Source organism: Thermothelomyces heterothallicus (assembly GCF_042370625.1).
Source record: "Thermothelomyces heterothallicus CBS 202.75 unplaced genomic scaffold P884_scaffold_15, whole genome shotgun sequence".
NCBI classification, from domain to species: Eukaryota; Fungi; Ascomycota; class Sordariomycetes; order Sordariales; family Chaetomiaceae; genus Thermothelomyces; species Thermothelomyces heterothallicus.
The window spans coordinates 333,061-353,635 of record NW_027192576.1 but is presented as its reverse complement, the minus strand read 5'-3'; the positions used below and the strand labels follow the sequence as shown (position 1 = coordinate 353,635).

Below are 20,575 nucleotides of genomic sequence, written 5' to 3'. Positions count from 1 at the left end.
AAATAATTAATGAACCAGCTCGACAGGAAAGAGCCCAGGGCTAATGCTCTGCTGGCCTTTGGGGGAAGCAGTGCCATCTGAGGGACTGCGTGGAACGAGATAAGTTTGCACATAGTTACCGGTTGATTACGATGGGCCGCAGCAGACCTTGTCGCTCAGAAAGAGCAGACGACCGGAGGATCTCATTGCCTAAGATTGTTTAGGGTAATGCCGGTCAGATCCCATAACTTTTATCGGCTTGGTCAGCAAAAGAGAAATGTCGGACAAGGAACCCGCTCGGTCTGCAGCTGGGCCATGGCATAATAAAATGCTGGTGACAGGTAACTATTATTATGTAACGTGCCCCCCAGGCCTGACCGATGGATGATCATGGCCGGGTGGGAGAGACTGAGGGTTGGGGGGGGGGGGTGAGGCTTGGCACAAGATCAACGGGAACCTGTCTGTAATAATTACTCGTTATGGTGATTGATATTGTTGGATTGTTAGTTGATATTGTTGGATTGTTAGTTGATATTGTTGGATTGTTAGTTGAGGCATGACAAGGATGGAGAAGCCTCTCCTTGAACGATCCGGCCTTAACACCAATCCACCTGCAAATGATGCGCCAACAGATTGCCCCGCTCGCAGCCACCTCTGGTGTAATTAGTTATTCGGATGGCTTGCAACGGTCCGCAATGGTTCGCGCGCCATCGTGCGAATCATTGTGTACGTGAGGCGCTAATCCCTGATGGTCGACCTACTACGTAATTTCAACAGGGAATTGTATGTACATCGGGATGATATTACTTGTACTGAGAGAAGTAATTACCTGATTGATTGGTCGATACCGCAGGTCGGTGAGCGCAGCCGAGAAAAAGCAAAATGTCGACACAACATGGGGCATGATCACAGCTAGGAATGCCACGCAAGAGTATTACCCCTCTCTTTTGGGCCCGACAATGAGGCCTCCGACGATGGAGAGCCGGTTTGCTCACGCAGTGGTGGCCAGACAAGGGAAAGCGGTGTGAAGACGGTCCCGCCAATGCAGAGTATGTATGTACAGTACATACCTACGTGCATACATACACAGTCATACACCTAGGAAGAAAGAAGAACAGAGAGCAAAGACAGGGGGTACGCACAGGACAGAGGGTTCGGAGGCTCCAACACCACATGACCTACAGGAAAAAGATCCTCCAGAGAGATTTCGAAACCACGGCAGGAAGGGATGTTTGTTCATTTGTCTGAGGCCCCATCTGCCTGCAGACTTAATTACCACCTTTCCTAACCATGCGAACACTCTAGTGGTTGTCCATCGTCAATTCTAGGATTACAAGACGATAATAGTTCGATTTCTAGAATAATTAGTTGCCCATTAATTAATTAATTCCTCCTCCAGCGATTCGTGACGTCAAACTTTTAGCTAGTGCTCATGAACCAGTCATCAGTCGCCCCCAGTGGTGAATTAGGTAACTATTAGTTCCCATCCCAAAGAAGAAGAAAAAAAGGACCCAGCCAGCCCAAGAATAAGACCAAGGAATATCCAAGGAAGCTATTATTGCTGTTCCCCTGCAGCGGGCCCCGCAGAGCCGAGGCCGAGTTCTGTCCCATCCAACAAAGAATCTCAGCTCCCAGTGTGACTCCCAGGGCCGAACGGGCAATGTGCCACTTGGGCTCTCAGAGGGTCAAGCGCCAGCCTCGCTTGCCCCATCCGCCTCGAGACCGCCCCCTGTACCTTTCGTCTCAGGTTCCTCCCCCGCTGCTGCTGCTGCTGCTGCTGCGGCGGCGGCGGCGGCGGTGGCGCCCGCCTGTGCCAGTTGGCACCCTGCAACAGCTGCAACAGGGCTCCTTCCCCGTGCTTGTCCTTGATGTGCTCCCGCAGGTTGTCCCGCCGGTTTCGCGTGGCCTGGCAGAGCGGACACGGGTGTCGCTCGGAGGGTCCCTGTCCCGTCTTCATGCGGTGGCCCTCCGTCTTGATGTGCCTGCCCATCATGCGCCGCGGCTCGGCGCCCCTGGCAAAGTAATCGCAGGACTCGCAGTAGAGGGCATTGTTGTCCCGCGCCCGCCCGTCGTCCGGCTGCCTGGCTCTTCTTTCTCTCCTCTTGCGGGCGGCCATCGGCCACGCTGCCGGCGCTGACGATACCGGGGTCGACACCGCGGTCGGTGCCGGCGATTGCTCCTTCGGGACGCCGAACGGGCCCTCTCCCTGGTAGCTGGCAAATTCGAAGGTAGAAGACGTTGGCGAGTCGTCAGCGCGGTTGTTGATGATCGTCTCTGCCGTCGAGTCGAACGAGTATTGCCGGCCCTGGGGGCCCAGTGGCTGCGGACGCCAAAGCAGAGGTAGTGGAGGGAGTCCGTCCGGCTGAGCCATCATTGCGCCCCTTTCCATCCCGGTGGTTTGGGGCGGATTCCAATCGCTGACGGTGAAGTCCGTCTCAGTGTCGGCGACGGTGGGTAATTCCCGAAACTGCTGAGGCATTACATCGCTAGCCATGGGATCGGTCCTCCGGGGCACGGCGGGTGTCAGGGGCCTTAAGCGCGGGGCATCACCCTCCAGCTCCGGCAGAGAACCAATGGTGGTTTGCCCCGGAAGCCGAATCATGGCCATGTCTGGCACTAGGCCGACCGGGCTGCCCGAGAGCTCCGCCGCTATGGCCGACGGCCCCTGAAGAACTTGGTGCCGCATGGACGGATTCGTGTGCCAAGGTGCGATGTCGCCGCTCTGCTCGGTAGGAGAAGCTGTAACATGGGCCGCAAACATGGGCTGTTCGGGGACAACGACCGAGGGCGCATCGGTAATGCTCGAGAAGTGGATGCTCGATATTGAGGACTGAGCAGGCGGGGGCGCATCGCCACGCTGTGAGAATGGTGAAGGTGTGAAAGGCGAAGGAGTATGCCCGAGGGCCGCAAGGCGTTGGCTTGGGTATTGCGCCTCGCTCTCCGCAAAACCAGGCCAAATCGGAGTGTTGTGCTCATGAAAACGAGCAATCTGCTCGGGACGTTCTCCGAGATCCCCGCGATCCGTTGGCTTGCTGCCATAGAGCTCTGCGGGCGACGACGAATGGTCGGGCAACTCAGCGGGGGGACGTCTCACGTCGAGCTCGGCAATCCGAGCTGCGTGGCCCGCGGCGGGATGGGGAAGCTCGGCAACACGTTCGCCATGACCTGTGGACGGCATCCCGGCGGAGTGGTTTGACCTTTTTCGTGACCGCAGGGTCGAGGCTGGTTTTGAGAAACTGCCAAAGATGGATTTGGTCAGCCTGCTCCAGGTGCCGCGTCCACATCGGCATTGGGACCGCTCGAGATGAGCGACGGTAGCGCGGAGTTCGGCATAGCGCATGTCGCACAGAAGCCTGGAATGGACGCACTCTTGGGGATCATGAGGCCTAACGTCCTCTTAGATCGAGAGTGTGGTCGGTAGGCCTCGGGAATACTCACTCATGTTCAGTGACTGACTGCGTGTATGAGTACAGTGACCATGGGGACTCGTATGTCGACGATGGGCTATGGGAGGGAACTTCCCAGTCCCAGTGATGCGGCTCTTGGGGCATATCGCCGCCGGACCAAGGGACAGTAGGGTGGTGATGATTGAAGGGGAGCATATCGCGAGCTTCAGTTGCTAGTTGCTATCGCGGTTTTCTTTTTCTTCTTTTGCTTTTCCCCGACGTTGCCTGCGACGATACGAAGTAGAGTAATTAGAGGACAACCCACGGGTCGTGGCAGTGCCCCGTGGCCCTTTTTTTTATAACACAGACACACAGACACAGGGGACGAACTTGACCTAATTAACCAACTGGTGCGCGACTATCGAGCCATGGACCGACCCTGACGTGTCCAACGTAGGTCGAGGAGTGAAGTCTGCTAAGGTAGGTCGCTCGGAGTCTGCCTTCCTGCTGTTGGAAATGCCACTTCCCCTGTTAGGTCAAAACTGACGACAAAAATTGCATGTAATTATACACCTACATGGGATTAAACCGCAATAGGCGGACTCCAAGATAACATGGTGCTGCCTTGTCATCGAGACATTTTATTTTGAAAGCGCCTCCGGGAACTTGCGGCATGAATGGCTCGGTAGAACGACGGCGAGGTAACTAGGTCGGACAATGACGAGTAATTAGGTTCGGGTTGATCGAAGCCATTGGTCGCCGCAAAGGCGGCAGGAAGAGCACGCCGGCTTGGCAAGTGGATGGCAAGTGGAAAGGCAAGTGGAATTTTCACCGACTGGGCGGACGTGCTCCCGAACCTAATCTCAAGCGACCGGCAATCGAGAGCATGGAGTTCGTTGTAAGGCAACCGGAGTGGGCCCAAGGCATCCGTACAAGTCGATGGAAGAACGCGTCGGCAGTGTGGATGTGCCGCCGGGGGTACCGGGTTCGTTCGGGTGAGAGCTTCCGGACCGATCATTATGACAGCAGGGACCTTTTGCTGGAAACAGAAATACGGTCAGGAGCAGAAAAGGTCCTGGACGTATGTAAGAGAATTACCGGGAGAAGCAGCCGGGGCGTGCCGTGCGCTGGGAGCATGAGCCGCCACCCAAACCGATGACCGGGCGGAAAAAGGCCAAACGCAACACCATCATCGACCAAGATCAATCACTAAACCTGGGAGGTGTTGTTGGGATGGCAAGTCAAGATTATATGCCAGCAACCCTTTGACAGCCCTCTCTATATTGCGAGGCTGTGTTCGGGCTCATCAGGGCAATGCAAGAGGAGTATATTCAGCTGAGCTGCCTACCTATCCAATCAACCCATAGTATCATAGCCTTGCGGGCTAATGAACGTCATCCAACTGCTGTGGCGCCCTTTGACTCGGAACAAAAAAGGGGCTGAGCTCAAGCGTCTTGGTTCAGGTATCTTTGGTTTATACTTAAATACCAGATTAATTCCTGTAAGGAAGCATGAGAGGATTGCTCCTTCGAACCAAGACATACATCCAGTACAGTACCGGTAGAGACTGTGCCGTCTGCAATTCTACGGCCCCTCACTGGTTGCTCTGCCCAAGTTTTGGGCCACTTTGGCGTGGCTGATTGGTGCTTGGGTGAATTGTCATTAATGTAGGTCGAGCGCCTGTTGCTGCCTTCTGCGCGGAAATGGACCGTGGAACTAGGGTCTGCATTACGCCCGATTGATGAGGATAGACGCCAGCTTCCTAGCACAGTCGAGACTCGGAGGCTACAAATGTATTCTGCTCTTCAAGCCATTAGCATCATTTCATTCCACGCATTTCTTACTACGTCGTGTTCTAATGATCCAGATTGGCCGGGAATGTTGCCAGGGTTGTGGTATTCTCGGATTAGAATTCCACGATGAAAAATCTCACGGGAACCCAGCGGTTCAGTAGCTTCGAGTTCAGAAACGCAAGCGTTGTTGTGGCGCTCTTCAACTGTGTCATCCGAAATCCTGCCTGATGCTGATGAGAGTGCTCTGGCTGGACGGTCCCTACTTGCAAGGCCATGATTAGGAGATGCGTCTGCGCGTTCAAAACACAGCGGTCTGGTCGCGCTTGCGTCAGAAAGTGAACGAATGAGCTCAGGCCTGGAGGTCAGCCTGCATGATTAGTGCAGGCGAGAGTTGTTTAGCGTACCCTGCTGGTAAAAACTTTTATAGACACAGACTGATACCTCGTTGTCTCTTCCTTCCAAGACGACCTTGCTTAGACAGCTACGGTCTTACCGGCCGATACTTAGAAATCAAAAGGCGTTGTTCCACTGACATTGCGGTTCTTGCCAAAGCAAAGCTCAGGTCAATCATACCCATCAGCCAACCTGCGTTGAGTCGGCACCAAAAATATGCGAAATGACCAAATATCTACAATTTGCAACTCTTCTTCCTGATTCTTCTCACGAAGGCGTTTATTGATGGTTGAGGTAAACCGTCTCGTCTTCCCAACCTTTGGCGTGTTGGCAACTCCTGATTGTGCTGCAATGCGTTTGAGTCTGAGAGGGGCATGGAAGCATCGCAGCCCCCGCCGCGACCAAGCTGAGCCGGCAGCTAAACCTTTCTCGGCCAGCTAGTGAGATCGAGAAGGGGCGGCTGACAGCATAGCCTCACCCGGTGCAGAAAGAAGAACAGTAGCAAGGGCCGACAGACTCATGAAATTTTGCTGGCCTGAGGTAACCTCCAAACACCGCACCGGCTAACTGTCCAACTTCATTGATGTGCTGCAACCGACTTTGGCAGCCTCTAACGTTATCGCCGCAAGACGCCTCATGTGGCATGAGCGAGCATTCAAAGCTCCTCATCTTGCGCCGCCGCTCCAGTGAGATAAATATCAGTTCATCTGGTCCTTCTCGCGCGGGTCATCCGTTCCAATCGACGCACGATTTCGCGCCGAATGCCCAGGCAGCAAGCCCGCCCAACCCACCGCGCAATTGGCCAACTGCAGGCCTCACCTCACACCTCTGCAGCCTCCTCCTAGCCAACCAGATGGCCAACCTGGAACGTCCCCTCAATGCATGGAACATACGCCACCCTTCCTGTTCCCAATTGCGACCCTGTCCAGCCTTGTGGACTGCGATGAAGTCTGCCCTCCCTTGCCGATCGATGCCTTTGCTGCCTCTGCCTGGCCGTTGCCTGTACCCTCCCCCCTCTTTGTGTGCCAATCCCTCCTCAGATCACTCGCAGAGTTAAATGGGCCGACATCTTCCTTTCCGTGCTTCATCATCATTCATCACCTTTTGGAAACTGATCGGCGCATCAAGTCTTTTTTTCATTGCTCCTTGCCGGTTGAACGCTCATCATCGAGCTAATCCGCATCATGTCCCGCACTCCCGACAGATGGAGGCGTTCTGCACGTGGTCGGGACCATGCCGACGACAGTGACTCCGAAAGCATATCCACCAGTTCCAGCCTGCCGTCCGATGACCATCCAGGCCGAGACGCACGGGGTCGCGCACACGAGTTGTGAGTATTTTCCTGACCTCGGGCAGTTGCTGGCAACGGGCCCTAACCGACTATTAGTCTCCTCAAGGACGGAGAGGAAGGCAAAGCCGTCTATGAAGCATGGGACCTGATTTACGAACCGGGAACGCAGAAGATCTCGGGCGGTTTCAAAGCCGCGCTCGGGATCAAGATTAAGAAGTACGAAGAGGTCGAAAGTAGAGTGTACTGGAGGTCGCAACTTGCATCGCAATCAGAGCTAGCAGGCATGCACTCGCGGGCTATCGAAGCATTCCTGGCGAAGCACAAGCGATCGTGGGCTGCGCGACCCTTCCACGGCGCCGAGAAGACGTACGAACAGGATCTCGACGAAAGATGCAGAAAGATGCCAGGCGATGTCAAGACCCTCCTGACCGCCATCCTCTCGGATCGGGACAAAGCGACATCGACCCGTTACCGAACGCGGACCTGGACCGTTGTAGCTTTGCGAGAGCAGCTGATGGATCGGTTTGTTAAGACCGAGTGTCCGGATGTAAGGCGGCACAAGTTCCGCCGCTGGAAGAATCCCAAACTCCAAGAGCCCCTAATGTATACGGTGGTCATCCGAGGAGCCGAGACCAAGGTGGTCCCTGCCGGCGAGAAGGGGCAATACAGATCCTTCCCGTCGTGCAATCCCTGGGAGCGGTTCGACCGCATTGAAGCACGTCGCAGGGAGCGCGAAGAGCGCGACCGCCAGCATGTTCTTCATCAGAAGAGACGCTCGTTGTCCCGCGCGTCCTTTGCCGAGTCGCCGTCATTCCGCAGTCGATCGTCGCCGTCTTACGGAACCAGGGCACGCTCTGCCTCCCCCCCTTCGTATCGCAGCTCGCAGAGCCGATATGGCTCGCCGCCGCCTACGTCGGTCCTGCGCTCTCGCAGAGACTCCCCACCCCCTTACCGACGCTCCGTGAGAACTGGATCCTCAGCCGATAGCCGCTCCCCCCGTGTCGGCTTCCGAGTCGCCCCGCGCCACCACCCCCCGACCAACTTCGACAACAACGCCATCTTCCCGCCAGCCCCTCCCGAGAGTTTCACTCCTCCACCCCCCGACACCTCAGCCTACTACCGCCCCAGCTGTCCCAGCATGGGCCTTCCCGACCCGGCGCCGCCGCCCTTCCATCCGCGCCCGCCTTTTTCAGCCCCGGAGATGCATCCTCCCGGCGGCGGCGGCGCTAGCAGCATCGGCGGACCTTTTGGGCCACACATTGCTGACCCACACTTCCCACCGACCCCGACGGCCTGCCCAGCCTGCAGCGCCACCCGCGCCCTGCCCTGCGGCCACAACCCGTGCCACTCGCCGTGCTCCCGGCCCATGTACTGGCACGCCAGGATGCTCTACCACCCGCCGTGCACCCGGCGCCTGGAGGAGGAGGAGGAGGAGGAGGAGCACAGCCTGCAGCTGCCGCCCTCCGTCCCGGCGCGCGACGACTCGCCGATCGGACAGTTCGCACCATATCACCACCACCATCCCCACCACCACCACCATCCCTACTCCCAACATCAACAACATCAATTCGGCGGGTTCGGTCCGGCGCCGCCGCAGCCCGCGAGCTGGTCGTCGTCGGCATCGTCGGTGGGCCCGATCCCGCCGGCGCCGAACCCGTTCTCGCCGCTCTCAACGCCGCCGCTGACCAGCATTGGCGGGTCGAGCGTCGGCGGGTCGAGCCCGGTCATGGAGCGGGCGAGCACCTCCGCGGGCGGGGGAGAGGCCGGGACGGAGGCTGCTCATATTTAACCGCGGTGAGAGGGCCGAAAGGTCTCCGGCTCCGTCGCTGAGGGAGGCTAATGGTGGTTCTAAGGGGGACGAGCAGGAGTAAGCTTGTTTACTTGTCACTTCGTCCGGGGTCGCTGGCCTGCCGCTACTGGTTCGATATATGATGGATGATGACTCGTTGATGCGGCCCGCTCACGTCGTGTCGTTTGTCGTTTGATTCTTCTCCATGGTGTTAATATTTTCAGTTGCCTTTCTAGCAGATTTTTTTTATCACATCATGGTCACCTCTAGAATGAATGATTCGGTGACCATGCTAAACTGAGGAAAGCGTTCTGGCGGCCGAGGATACTCTATTTCAGATCAGATACGACTGCAGATAGGACAATACTCCAATTGCTTGGCTCAGAGCATGTGGGCCCCACCCCAAAAGAGAGCCACTCGCCTGGACTCACGGCCCCACTAACTAGTTATGCCAAGAAGGTGGAGCGTTCCATTGGCAAAGAAATTTCCAGGACAGAAACCGTTCGATTCGACCACGATCACCACCACAACAAACCATATCACCACCACCTCTCGAACGGCATCTCCCACCCGCAAATATGCATCTCATGTATCTTCCTGAGGCTAACGGCTCCGGCCGGCGCTACACCCTGAAGAAAGTCATGGACGGGAAGGTGACCAAGTCGGCGCACCCTGCGCGTTTCTCGCCCGATGACAAGTGGTCGCGGCACCGGATTGCTATTCGCAAGAGGTTCGCGGTGCTCCTGGCGCAGAAGAGTATGCTGTTCCCCTATTCATTCTTGCCGCTGTTACTTGTGAAGATGCGGGAAGCTAACGTCAGGTAGAATGAATACACGATGTCCTCGCTTAGCGTTCAGGACGAGGAGCGACGACAAGCTCGCCCAACTTTTAACGACACATATCAATCGGCATTCTCTGTCCGATTTAGAATCCGAAATGGAGCAGCAGCAAATGGTTCGAAAGCAAGCCATCATTGCTGATGGGGTACAGGCGATTTTCCTGTGGCGACTTGCAGGCGACAGCGCTCGGAATGCCCTCGGCCGTGGACGGATGATGGTGGAAACAGAAAGAGGTGGTGACCTGCATCTTCGCACTGCGGCGCGGGTGTAACAGGTCCGGCTGGCGTTGGTTGGATGATTACATTCATGGCGTTACTAGGTTTTGATATCCTTCTGTATCACAAGTCGAAATGCAGAGATGATGCCGCGACAATGATTTGTTTTTATTCTCGCCCGCACAAAATTCCCCCGTGTCCCTTTTCTTACCCACAATACGCTACCGTCACCTCCTCTTTTTCGCGTTGACATTGCGACCTGCGCCGACTCTGATCCTTCCTCCTCCCGAAGTTCTGTTGCCGCTCAGGATGCTGGGCAGGTAGTCCTGATCCATCAGATCGCGAGTTTTCATACGGCGCTCCTCTTCCAGCTTCTTCTTGTACTCCTTCTGATCTTCAGCTAGAATCAGCTCCCTCCCCCACCCGTTCTTACCGCCGCCCTTGATATGGGTTCCTTTCCCGCTTGCGGAGCCGTGCGTGGGCTTGGGGATGCTGTACACATTGCCCCGGTTGTTGTACTGGAAGTTCTTCTTGAGGTAGAGAGTGAAGTTTCCGTTAGCGTCGGTGCTGCACGAGACACGCGTCAAGGTGGGTTGGCCGCAGGACGGGCAAAATTGCTTTGACGTGTCCTTGCAGACCTTAAAGCACCCATGACAGCGAAGAACCCAGGTTTTGAGGTAAGTGATGCGAGAGAAGCCCGAATCGAGAAGGCTGGGACCGTCAGCGTAACAATCCACTATCCCAGAGCGCAGACGTACTTTAGGTTTATCCTCAGAGCCACGTTCCGCATGGCCATATCGCCTGTGATCAGCGCGGCCTGAAGCACACTCTGTAACGGCTGGGGCTCAATTTGGGCGTTTTCCCGAGCCTGGTACTTCTTGATGTTACTCGGGGCTGCGCCATCCTACCGTTAGCAATTCTCCATGACAACGACCAGGTGGCGAACGAACTAATCCATTCCCCCTCTCCATCGTCCTCTTCCTCTGTCAAGTCCTCTTCTTCTTCGACGACGTTTTCCTCGGTCGCCGGCTTGTTCAAGCTCAGATCTTGGAGTTGCTCAGCAACTGACTCGTTTATTCCTGGATTGACCTGAGCATCCCCCTCCACGGCGTTCGGCAAAGTCTCTACTGGCTCCTTAGCCACTTCGCAAGCGGTGGCCGGGGAGTCGGCGCTGCCCTTTTCTTTCGCCTCGGTCTTGGAATCCTTATCGACTTCATCTCCAGATTTTGCCGGTGGCTTCCCGTTTACGCCTTGCTGGTTAGGGTCTCGCCTGAGCCGCCACTGGGTCCGGAGCGTTAGCGATGAGCAGCATAAACCGTTTTGCGCATGACAACATACGTCACCGCCATTTCTCTCCACCTCCAATTCGTATGTAAGGGCGAGAAGCTGAATATCGGGCTTTGACAGAACCTGGAGATCGCCAGTTTTTCGCGCAAAACTGGTGATGAACTGGACTGATTCCGGTCGGGGGCTCCGAAGCTTGAGGAATGGGGATAGAGTTGTTTGAAAGCGAGATCTTGTTGCCTCATCACGGACTAGGGAGATAGGTTAGCGAGGTAGCATTGAAGCTGGCGATGTCCTAGGCGCACTTTCTGAGACCACTGCAGGGATAGTATAAAGCTGCTCGGCTTGAGCAAGCAATGTGGATACGGTTGGGTCATTTCTAATGATTGCATTCGCGTCTATGACGAGGGAATGGACCGGCTTGGAAGACGTTGTGGTGTGCGTTGATGCTGGTGTCGGCGCGGTCTCGGAAGGACTGGCCGTGGTGGGGGCGGGGTTCTGGGTCGGGCTCGGGCCTGGGCTCTCGCTTTGCGCCTGCGCAACAGATTCGCTCGCTTGTTGATCCATACTTGCAGAGAGAGACGACTGTCTTTCGGGGGCAGGCACTGGTCGGTCAGAGCTGCTGTAGAGTGGGGGCGACTTTTCACTGTTTGAACCGTGCCATCACGGTTGGGCTTGAGAAACAATGACCCTTTGGAATTTCCCAAAATTTCAGGTGGGGTGGCCGGCAAAATCAGAGGCCCTGGCTAAGGCGGTGAAGCTCCCTGCATTCAAGACGGAGCAAAGACTGCGAGACCTCCCATGACCCACTTTCCCTATTGACGTACTGCGAGGGCAAGCCGCTGCGCGTCACCGTCAGTCTCTACACTGGCCTCAAAAGGCTCCGGCGACAAGATATCATCAGGGTCTTGTGGGCAGATGCAGTGTGTATCAACCAGAAGGACACACTGGAGAAGAACGCGCAGCTCCCGCTGATGGGCCGCATCTACTCCCAGCCGAGCCGCGTTCCCGTCTGGTTGGGCGAGAACACTGCAGGTATCGAGGGGCTCGAGGAGTGCATCAAGGGGGCAATGGATAGATATCCTGCCACCAGAATATTACGAATTTGAGACAATAAACCCAATATCGAGAAGAGTATTTCTTGAATCTTTTGTGAGTTCTCATAAACCACCAACCAGCAGCAACGGACGCGGAAAGCACCGGCTGATCGTATGTTGTCGTTCCTTGTTGACGGCCGGATTACCGCCTCTCTGTCGAAGAAGTGTGCATGAAATTCGCCGAAAAGACTCTTGTCGGTAACCACAATATGCGGCTCCTGGGTCTCGCTCCACACACGGCTTACCTCCCCGGAGGTCAAACACCCCCAACCGCCGGGCGTTGCCCTCCTGGGTTCCCGACTTGACCTGCCAGGGAGTCGCGCACCCGCTTGTCTCGTACACGATTCGGCCGCAGTGCTTTCACGCCGGCGACAAGGACTGTCTGACACAGATATCTCACCTGACCGCCGGTTTCTGCGCGTATTTAAGGGCCCGCATCGTCGACGAGGTCGCAGCTATGGCCACCTGCCAGGCGGATGTGCCCTTCCCCACGGAGCAAGATGTGTCCCCCAAGACAGGCTTTGACGCCCGCTTGAAAAAAGCACCTAGCGACCTGGCTTCAAGAATTCTACGGTGTTGCCGGAGGGAAATACGCCCGGAAGAAGGCGCAGGCCGGGACGAGGCAGGGGGACGGGATTGCCTCCGTTCAGAATGAAGACCGCGAGTCAAGGCGGGCCTTCCTCGAGGCCCTCACCTGCGGCATGACGTTGATGCGGGATCCCATACCCGAGGAGGTGCTAGCAGCGGCGGAGTGCGGTTGGGTCTCATCACTAACTAATACCACAAGCAAAGCAAACAGCGATTCCCAGGTTGATGGACGGCTCCGCACAAATCAAAGAAAGACCAGATTGGGCTGCTGCTGTTACCCGCCTTGGCCACTCGAATGGAAGCGAGCAGGGTGGCTTTCTCCCTCAGGCAACCCTCAACATCGAGATGGAAGTCTGTTTGGGCAAGTGGAGCGCGAGGTCGAGGCTGGATCGCACGTCAGCTGACTTTGTACTACGGTTGCGGTGCTGAGAGGGGAACTTTGGCCGCCCGGGGTGTAACGACGTATGCCAAGACAGAGTTGTCGGTTGCTCGTGGCTGCCGTGGTTGCATATACGAGAAACCTCGTGGTTTACGCATATTGGCGGCTCTACCGAACCGTGGTTCCGGCAAACTCACCCGCAGACCGCCGGCTCAAACGCCGGGGTCAGACGGCGAAAAGAAAGCTCCGTAGTCCTCGGAAACGGTGGGCCGTGATGGCATCTCGTCAGCTCACAGCACGAGGTCCCCGAACGGTCAAGAAGACGCTGACCGGTACCGCGGGCGCGAAACTCGGCTCTCTCGGGTGATCGACTATTAATGATGTAAGGTATGATAGGCACGGGGGAAAAAAGGCCAGATTGTTGGGTTCTTTCCGAGCTCGCCTCAGCATCAGCCCCGCTGCGGCCCATCTTCGCTCAGCCCGAGGGAGAGAGGGGGCTGCAGCCTGTTGTTCGGTCCCTTGCAGTCTGTTGGCAGACTAACTATTCGGTAGTGTACGGATCACACTAATCCGTGCGGAGTACACTAGTTGACGGATTAGTGTACCCTATCTGGGGTTGATCAAGCGCTCAAAGTAGTTAGGATCGACGATTCCCACCTCATCGTGCCGAAATCTCGTGTCAGCTCGAGCCATCACAGCAGGACCCTGCAGCAATGCAACCGGACAAGGCAAGCCACACTACCTTAGCTGTCCACACCCCAGGACTGCGCCCGTCCCCCTGCACCCTGGAGTCCCAAAAGGGTGGAACTGCGTTACGATAATCATTGTTGGATTGAATCAACCGCTCGGCGCCACAATGACAGTGCCCAGATGCCGGCATGTTGCCGTGCACGATGGGCAGGAGGAGACAGAGGATTGCTAGTTAGGTGGGATCCGCCCTCCCGCTCTCGTATTTGCTTAGCTCTCTCTGACTCGGTGAAGAGTGGCTGCTTGAAGAGGACAGGATCGTGGACCAACACGAACGTCACAACTCGGCTCCGCGCTTCTATTTTTGGGTTGCATTGGAGCAAACAACAGACTCAGAAGGTGCCATGGCTCATGAGAAGCCTCCTATGCTATATGCTAGGCTCCGAGTGTTGTTCAACTAGGTCCTCTCGGTCTATATAAGACTGCCCATCCCATTCCCGGGTCTTGCTTGAGAACCAGCATCCTTCAACACTCGGAACAAACAGAGTCCCGAGAAGACACCGGGTTCGGCGCACACTTTCCGCCGAACACACGAACAACCTACTTACCGAAACCGCGCCAACAAGTCTTACCCAAGACCAACTAAGCACCATGCTCGCCAAGCTCTCCGTTCTCGCCCTCGCGGCTGCCGCTCCCCTGGCTGCGGCCGTCGGCAAGGCCCGCGTCGTCAACAAGTGCGACAACGACGTGCACGTCTGGGCCGTCGGCGCCAACGTCGACGGCCCTCACAAGCTGTCCAAGGGCGGCGTGTACGAGGAGGCCTTCACCAAGGACCCCGTCACGGGCGGCCGTGCGCTCAAGATCACCATCCCCGAGGACGGCCTCTACTCGGGCGCCCCGCAGACCATCTACGCCTACAACCTCGACGGCCCGAGGATCTGGTACGACCTCAGCGACGTCTTCGGCGACGCCTTCGCCGGCAAGAAGCTCGTCGTCGCCAGCGACGAGCCCTCCTGCCCGTCCATCATCTGGCCCACCGGCGTCCCGCCCGCCGGCAGCCAGGTCAAGACCTGCACTTCCGAGAAGAGCGTCACGCTCACTCTCTGCGCCCCGTAAAAGAGGCTGGAGAAAGCGGAGGACTTGGGGAAGAGAGTGACGGGCTCGATATCGGGGGCATCATTAGGGGCGGTTTGGGACTGTTAATTCTAAAAAAAAGAAAAGAAAAGAAAAACATAAACATCCAAGTCCATCCCGCTATTTCGGGCAGGGGTTAATACTGCTTCCACCAGTCCTTGGGCCTGATGGAAAACTGAATGAATATGCCCAACCGTTAAATAATAATGATAATTAGCCATGCCCTGTGAGCACTTGTGTGAGCACTGAGAAAAACCAACAACCGTGCGAGCTGGGCGGTGACACATCTGTCCAAGGCATCCTTCACACAGGTGTATGAATGTGTGTGTGTGTGTGCGCGCGCGCTGCAACCTAAAACGCGTGCCGTGTAGCATGTATTTAAGCATGCGGGAATCCTCAACCTAACGTGGAGTCCGTGTCATGTTGCACACATAGCTTTTCATAATTATCCTTTCATATTGACCAATCATCTCTTTGATCTCACCCCGTTCACCTCTAGTAATTAATACTATCGCAACTTATTCCTCCTTGGAGAATTACTAGAAATAGGCTTTAAAAAAACGAAGACAGGATTGGAGCAAACGCGGCCAGGGAAGATGGGGATGGGGTGAATAATTAGAGGTCTAATATCACCGCCCACTCCCTTCACTAGTATTCCATTTGATCGTTTCATTGCCCATCAGCCAAGGGGTTCTGGAGGGTTTGACAGGTGACGCCAGGGAGCGCAGTTGCTTATCTGATGCAGCGCAAGTCGGATTCTGAGCTTGGCTCTGTTGTCATTTCGGGAGGTATGTTGCTCGCTGCCGGGACGAGTATAAGCATCTCTCGCCTCACCAGTCTTTCGAGCAGCAAGAAACTTTCAAGCAAGCAACACGCAGAGAACTTACGAAGGCAGACACGCACTCGAGCACTCGGACACCCAAGCATCCAGAATGAAGTTCGCTGTCTTCCTCTAAACGGCGGAGGATCAAGCTGCTCTCCGAAGAGCCCAGATCCCGGGCGTGGAGACTGACGGATGTAACATGCTGGGGAAGAGGTTCTTGATGCCCAGAGCGAGCTAAATAGGCGTTTTAATTACATAGTAAACAAATACGGATAGCACCACTGTTCCTTGCGGGGTATGATTGCCAAGCCAAACCCCGGATTTTGGGGAAATATTGTTCCCAATTTTCCACGGGCGACCGGTGGCCCGAAGCTTGGCCTGATAAACCCGGACCTTAAGGCGAATCCTTCATACCCGAGGAGCAGGGAACAGGCCGCTTCCTTTGTCTTGGACGTCCTTGGCATCGCCTCCTCTGCAGAGAATTCAACTGTGCAATGTGGAACTGAAAGCCGTTTGTTGACACGTATGTAGGAGCGTAGTGTAATCCGTAACCTGTGGGATATCTGGCGCCTTCTGGCCGTTCCCATTGAACGGACGAAACGGCCGAATTTGAAAGGTGCGCACAGGCTTCGGATTGCCCTTCTACACTACACAAGGGGGCTGCTTGCTGACTCGTAAACTAATTAGAGAGAGACTAGCCAAATATTACTACCCTTGCGATTCTACACCCCGTAATAGAATAGCTCGCACCGTCACAAAAGGTACATCCATACGGTCCGTGCATATCTTCGCACAACTCCCCACACCGGCCGTCGGGGGCGCGAACTTGTTCGCTTCTCCACAAAATGCGATTGGTCGTCGTCATGTTCATCCACCCTGCGCTCGGTTGATTAGTCGCGTTCTACTCCGTATAGGGATATCCGATCGACCATTGGCGGGCAGCACAAGCACCTAAAGCACCTAAAGCCTCATAAACCCCCTTTGGCCGCTAGCAGCGAAGCGCACGCGGTCAAGAATTACCTGTGCTTCACTGGTCGCCTCTTCCTTTTCTACCATTTACTTCCTATCCTTCCTATGTTTCTCTTTCCTGAATTTCCAGGACAAGGTCGGCCGCCCCCATGGCACAACTGAGCATAGTACCATATGCTGTCGCCGTCGCACGCCGTCGGCCATCCTCATCGTCTTCGCCGTCATCTAGGAGGTTTTCTCCTCGTTTCCCTCCTCCATCTCCAGCGGCTGGGCGCCACTCCATGCGATATCCCGGAATATAGGGTGCATTAATTAATTAACTGCCATGGAGACCGTTTCGGAAACCGTTTCGGACCCCGTATACTTCGAGTTGAGCTGGTCCATCCTCAGCACTATCGGGGTCGCCAACGTCCTATTTGGCGCCTTCGTCGTCAGCATCACCAACTTTTCCCCGATCGCCGCCGTCCCCATCGTCACCTCGATTGCCGCCGCCGTCGCAAATGGCCTCTGCTACTACGCCTTTTACAGGACATCGCAGCCCCTCACCAACCAGGCCGTGGCCTCTGCGTTTGCCGACATACTATGGATGGTAAGAAGTCCGCCTAATTTAATGAATCAATACGTCAACCCACCCCCGGATACTGTATTATTATTATGTAATTAGGGTCTGGTTGCCGGCGGTTGCATCATGAGGCTTATTACCCTTACCCTCTTCTCCTTCTCCGGGGGCTAATTATTATAATTATAGGTGCAAGAAGCAGGGCTGTCCTTCTACAGTTACGTCCTCCTGAGCCGCATTCTCTCCGGCAGGCCGTGGTACATCTTCGTTGTCTCGTTCTGGACCGCCATGCTGGGCATCTTGACGGTGCGCGTCCTGATCGCCGTCACCCGCGTGCGCTACATCGCCGGCGGCGGCCGCGACGACGGGCTCCAGAACACGGTCAACCACCTGCACATGGCTTACTTCCCCCTGCTCGCCCTGCTCGAGTGCCTGAGCGCCTACTACCTGCTCACCACCTTCGCCGAGGCAAGGAGCAGCTCCCTCCGCCGCGCCAGCGGCACCCACCTGTTCCACTACCTCATGCGCAGCACCGAGATCCGCATGGCCCTCCTGGCCGTCATCGGCATCATGCGCGCCGTCACCTACTCGTACCAGTCCACCGCCCAGAGCGCCACCAACGTCGCCGGCCAGATCGACCGCTTTGCCTACACCATGGAGTGCATTTTTCCCATGATGATGTAGTACGTTAATTCGGAAAACCCCACCCCCCCTTTTTCTTTTTTTTTTTTTCCCCGCCCGTGTCCTTTCTTCGTTCCACCTCGCAACCGTCAGACCAGACCAGACCAGACCAGACCAGCATCACCTCACCTGACCGACCCTCGGCAGCATCGACATGCTCTCGACCAAGGTCGTGCACAGCCGGAGCCACGCCTATGACATTTCCCTGCACAGCCAGAACGACCCGACCCAGGATCGCACCCGGACCCGGGCTCAGGCTCGGGCTCGGGCTCGGGCTCGGGCCCGACCACGGATCTGGAACCGAGCCAAACAGGGGAAGGAGACCCGGCGGATCCCGCGGACGCGGCGCTTCGTCACGAGCACCAAGCACAACACCACCACTACCACCAACAACAACGCAGACGACGACGCCGGTGGTGGCGGCGGCGGCGGCGGCGGCGGCGACGGTGGTGCAGGTCAGATCTTCGTCGGGGCCCAGGCCGACCACGAGCAGGCCATCGAGATCACAGGCGGCAGATCCTCGTCCTCGCCGTCTCCGTCGTCGTCGCGGTCATCATCGGCGTCGCCGTCCCCATGGGCCCGGAGGAGGGCGGCGGGCTCGCGGGAGCGCATCGTCGATCGCCACCGTCGTGGAGGAGGAGGCGGCAACGGCAGCGGCGCCTTGCTGGACGGCCAGGGCGGTGCCGGTGGCGGCGGTGGCCCGGCGTCGCCCTCCTGGGGTGTCGGGCTCGGGCCGGCTGTTATCACCCCGAGATCGGACCCGGACCAGCCGAGCCCGAACTCGAACTGGCCGGAGGGCGGCGGGATCCAGAGGACGGTCGAGTTTGGCATCCGCTTCAGCCACCCAAGACTGGGGGGCGAGTCCGCCATTGGTGGGGGCGGATGAGGGAGAGCTCGACTTGGTGCTGGGGGCCGATAATTAAAAGAAAAAGAAAAGAAAAAGAAAAGAAGAGAAGAGAAAAAAAACACGGCGCCAGTAATGAAATGGCATACTAACTTTCCTCCAGGGCTCTTCTGTCCTGAACCTGGTTGTCGAGCACATATTTCGTGCTCGTTTCGGTTGGTGGCTGGAACCCAGTCGGCGGAAGAGTTGACTTTGGGGCTGCTCCTTGATGCATATTATCTGATGAATCTCTCGAATGGTTTCAAGTCAGCTTCCGCCGCAAAGACGCCACCGGCATATACCCAGCTAGGAACGAAGGGCGGTACGGCGCTCCCTACTCGCCCCGTAAAAGCCAAAGTCAATTAATGTCAGAAGCTGTGGAGCTTCTAAGAGTATTACAATCAGGGGTCAAAAATCCCGGACCACCCCACCCACTTAAACACGTTTCGCGACACCCACGCGTATCCTACCTTTTCTTCAACATCCTACAATTCAACGATATAGCCCTTAATCTACACGATTTTATACGCAAATTGATGGTAAACCACCAGCCAAACCAGGAATTGAGCCCACATATTCGAATGGTTATTTGTAGCCTTGCAGCTACTAGCCAAAGCGAGCGATCCCTGGCAACCCTCTTTGGCGTATCCCAACATGCCATCTACCACGTAATTAAACTATAGAAATCTTACCACACTTTTGAGTCCTAACCTCGAAGTGGCCGTCTAGAGGTTCTTTCGCGTTCGGAAAAACAGTATATCCTTTTGATAGTTAAGAAAAACCGACATATAGCACGGAAGGCTCTAATTAACGCGATTAGGAAGAAAGTATCACCTTTAACTATCTGACGATGCCTCCGAGCCTATTATCTACAGAAATGGTATACCAAAAGGAGGATTCCCTTGTCAAAGGAGGTAGTAGAAGATCGGTATAACTTTATATATAATTAGCTTAGAAAAACAGATAAACTAATATAGGTAAGTTAAATATAGTATACTTATTCTATTAGATATTTCTAATGATCTTAGACTATCTTTTCTGATAAGTATTCCTATTAGAATAACACTTTAAATCTAACTACCTAGGTATTCTATTTTCCTTCTGAGAAGTACGACCGCCGATTTATTAACTTGAAGAACTATATACGGGCAAATATTACTATTATAGTATAGGGGGTAATATAGATAGGTGGTCGGAGTGAGCTTATCATTATAGAGAGGGATCTAAGTACTTTATACCGTAGCTATATAGCCTAGTTATACTAGAGGGCTCTGGAAGAGGGCCTTCTACCTTATTACGATAAGACCTGGCATTTTCAGTAGGATAACGCTCCTATCTATACATCCGAATCGACCGAATAGTGGCTCCTGGCGCGGAAGATTTCCTAGATTGAATGGCCTATATATAGCCTTGATTTAAACCCTATTGAACACGTATAGGCAGCTCTTAAACGGAGGCTATATATGATGTTCCTAGATCTATAGAATTTGAGGTAGAATAGGGTAGATATTGAAGAGTTTACCAAGTACCTACGGGAGGCGTAGTGGGCTATTAAGTAGGGGCTAATTGATAGGCTAATCTAGGGAATGTTACGTCGGCTAGCTGTAGTCAAAAAAGCTAGGGGGTGGTATATAAAATATTGAAGCTTAGAACCAGGGCTATTATCTAATGTAAATAGTTTTTCTATACAATTTGTGGTTGTTAAGATATCCTATATTAAAGTCTGGTGGTAAAAATGTAGGTAGCTGGGAAATGTGGGGGCGGTCCTGGACTTGTGACCACTTATTGTAGCTATATACGTGCTAT

The 20,575-nt window shown here is 55.2% G+C and overlaps 8 protein-coding genes across 8 annotated transcripts; 6 read left to right on the top strand and 2 right to left on the bottom strand.

The window, feature by feature from the left end:
- Positions 1 to 1,326: 1,326 nt before the first annotated feature.
- P884DRAFT_260967 (uncharacterized protein) lies at positions 1,327 to 3,488 on the bottom strand. The gene is made up of 3 exons (XM_069441511.1): positions 3,418 to 3,488; positions 3,348 to 3,365; positions 1,327 to 3,215 (listed from the first exon to the last, which is right to left on the bottom strand). Exon 3 carries the CDS (start codon positions 3,155 to 3,157, stop codon positions 1,604 to 1,606), a length of 1,554 nt encoding a protein of 517 aa, XP_069296594.1. The 5' UTR covers positions 3,158 to 3,215; positions 3,348 to 3,365; positions 3,418 to 3,488; the 3' UTR covers positions 1,327 to 1,603.
- Positions 3,489 to 6,735: 3,247 nt separating this feature from the next.
- Positions 6,736 to 8,631, top strand: P884DRAFT_203204 (uncharacterized protein; the record flags this gene model as incomplete). Its single annotated transcript, XM_069438488.1, has 2 exons — positions 6,736 to 6,881; positions 6,939 to 8,631. 2 exons carry the CDS (start codon positions 6,736 to 6,738, stop codon positions 8,629 to 8,631), a joined length of 1,839 nt encoding a protein of 612 aa, XP_069296593.1.
- Positions 8,632 to 9,209: 578 nt separating this feature from the next.
- Positions 9,210 to 9,741, top strand: P884DRAFT_202878 (nucleolar RNA-binding protein; the record flags this gene model as incomplete). Its single annotated transcript, XM_069438465.1, has 2 exons — positions 9,210 to 9,387; positions 9,482 to 9,741. The coding sequence occupies 2 exons, from the start codon at positions 9,210 to 9,212 to the stop codon at positions 9,739 to 9,741; spliced, it is 438 nt and encodes a 145-aa protein (XP_069296592.1).
- Positions 9,742 to 9,841: 100 nt separating this feature from the next.
- Positions 9,842 to 11,630, bottom strand: P884DRAFT_285822 (Nin one binding Zn-ribbon like-domain-containing protein). The gene is made up of 5 exons (XM_069443790.1): positions 11,275 to 11,630; positions 11,024 to 11,220; positions 10,636 to 10,966; positions 10,444 to 10,579; positions 9,842 to 10,396 (listed from the first exon to the last, which is right to left on the bottom strand). Exons 1-5 carry the CDS (start codon positions 11,534 to 11,536, stop codon positions 9,913 to 9,915), a joined length of 1,410 nt encoding a protein of 469 aa, XP_069296591.1. The 5' UTR covers positions 11,537 to 11,630; the 3' UTR covers positions 9,842 to 9,912.
- Positions 11,631 to 11,796: 166 nt separating this feature from the next.
- On the top strand, positions 11,797 to 11,991 carry P884DRAFT_188040 (heterokaryon incompatibility; the record flags this gene model as incomplete). Its single annotated transcript, XM_069437358.1, has 1 exon — positions 11,797 to 11,991. A coding segment is annotated over one exon (195 nt), but the record flags the coding sequence as incomplete, so codon positions are not given.
- Positions 11,992 to 14,371: 2,380 nt separating this feature from the next.
- On the top strand, positions 14,372 to 14,836 carry P884DRAFT_278495 (uncharacterized protein; the record flags this gene model as incomplete). The annotated part of the gene is made up of 1 exon (XM_069443188.1): positions 14,372 to 14,836. One exon carries the CDS (start codon positions 14,372 to 14,374, stop codon positions 14,834 to 14,836), a length of 465 nt encoding a protein of 154 aa, XP_069296589.1.
- Positions 14,837 to 16,971: 2,135 nt separating this feature from the next.
- Positions 16,972 to 18,772, top strand: P884DRAFT_278494 (uncharacterized protein; the record flags this gene model as incomplete). The annotated part of the gene is made up of 3 exons (XM_069443187.1): positions 16,972 to 17,235; positions 17,395 to 17,888; positions 18,034 to 18,772. The coding sequence occupies 3 exons, from the start codon at positions 16,972 to 16,974 to the stop codon at positions 18,770 to 18,772; spliced, it is 1,497 nt and encodes a 498-aa protein (XP_069296588.1).
- Positions 18,773 to 19,134: 362 nt separating this feature from the next.
- P884DRAFT_278493 (uncharacterized protein) lies at positions 19,135 to 19,941 on the top strand (the record flags this gene model as incomplete). Its single annotated transcript, XM_069443186.1, has 3 exons — positions 19,135 to 19,437; positions 19,501 to 19,539; positions 19,855 to 19,941. 3 exons carry the CDS (start codon positions 19,135 to 19,137, stop codon positions 19,939 to 19,941), a joined length of 429 nt encoding a protein of 142 aa, XP_069296587.1.
- Between the last annotated feature and the right edge of the window lie 634 nt (positions 19,942 to 20,575).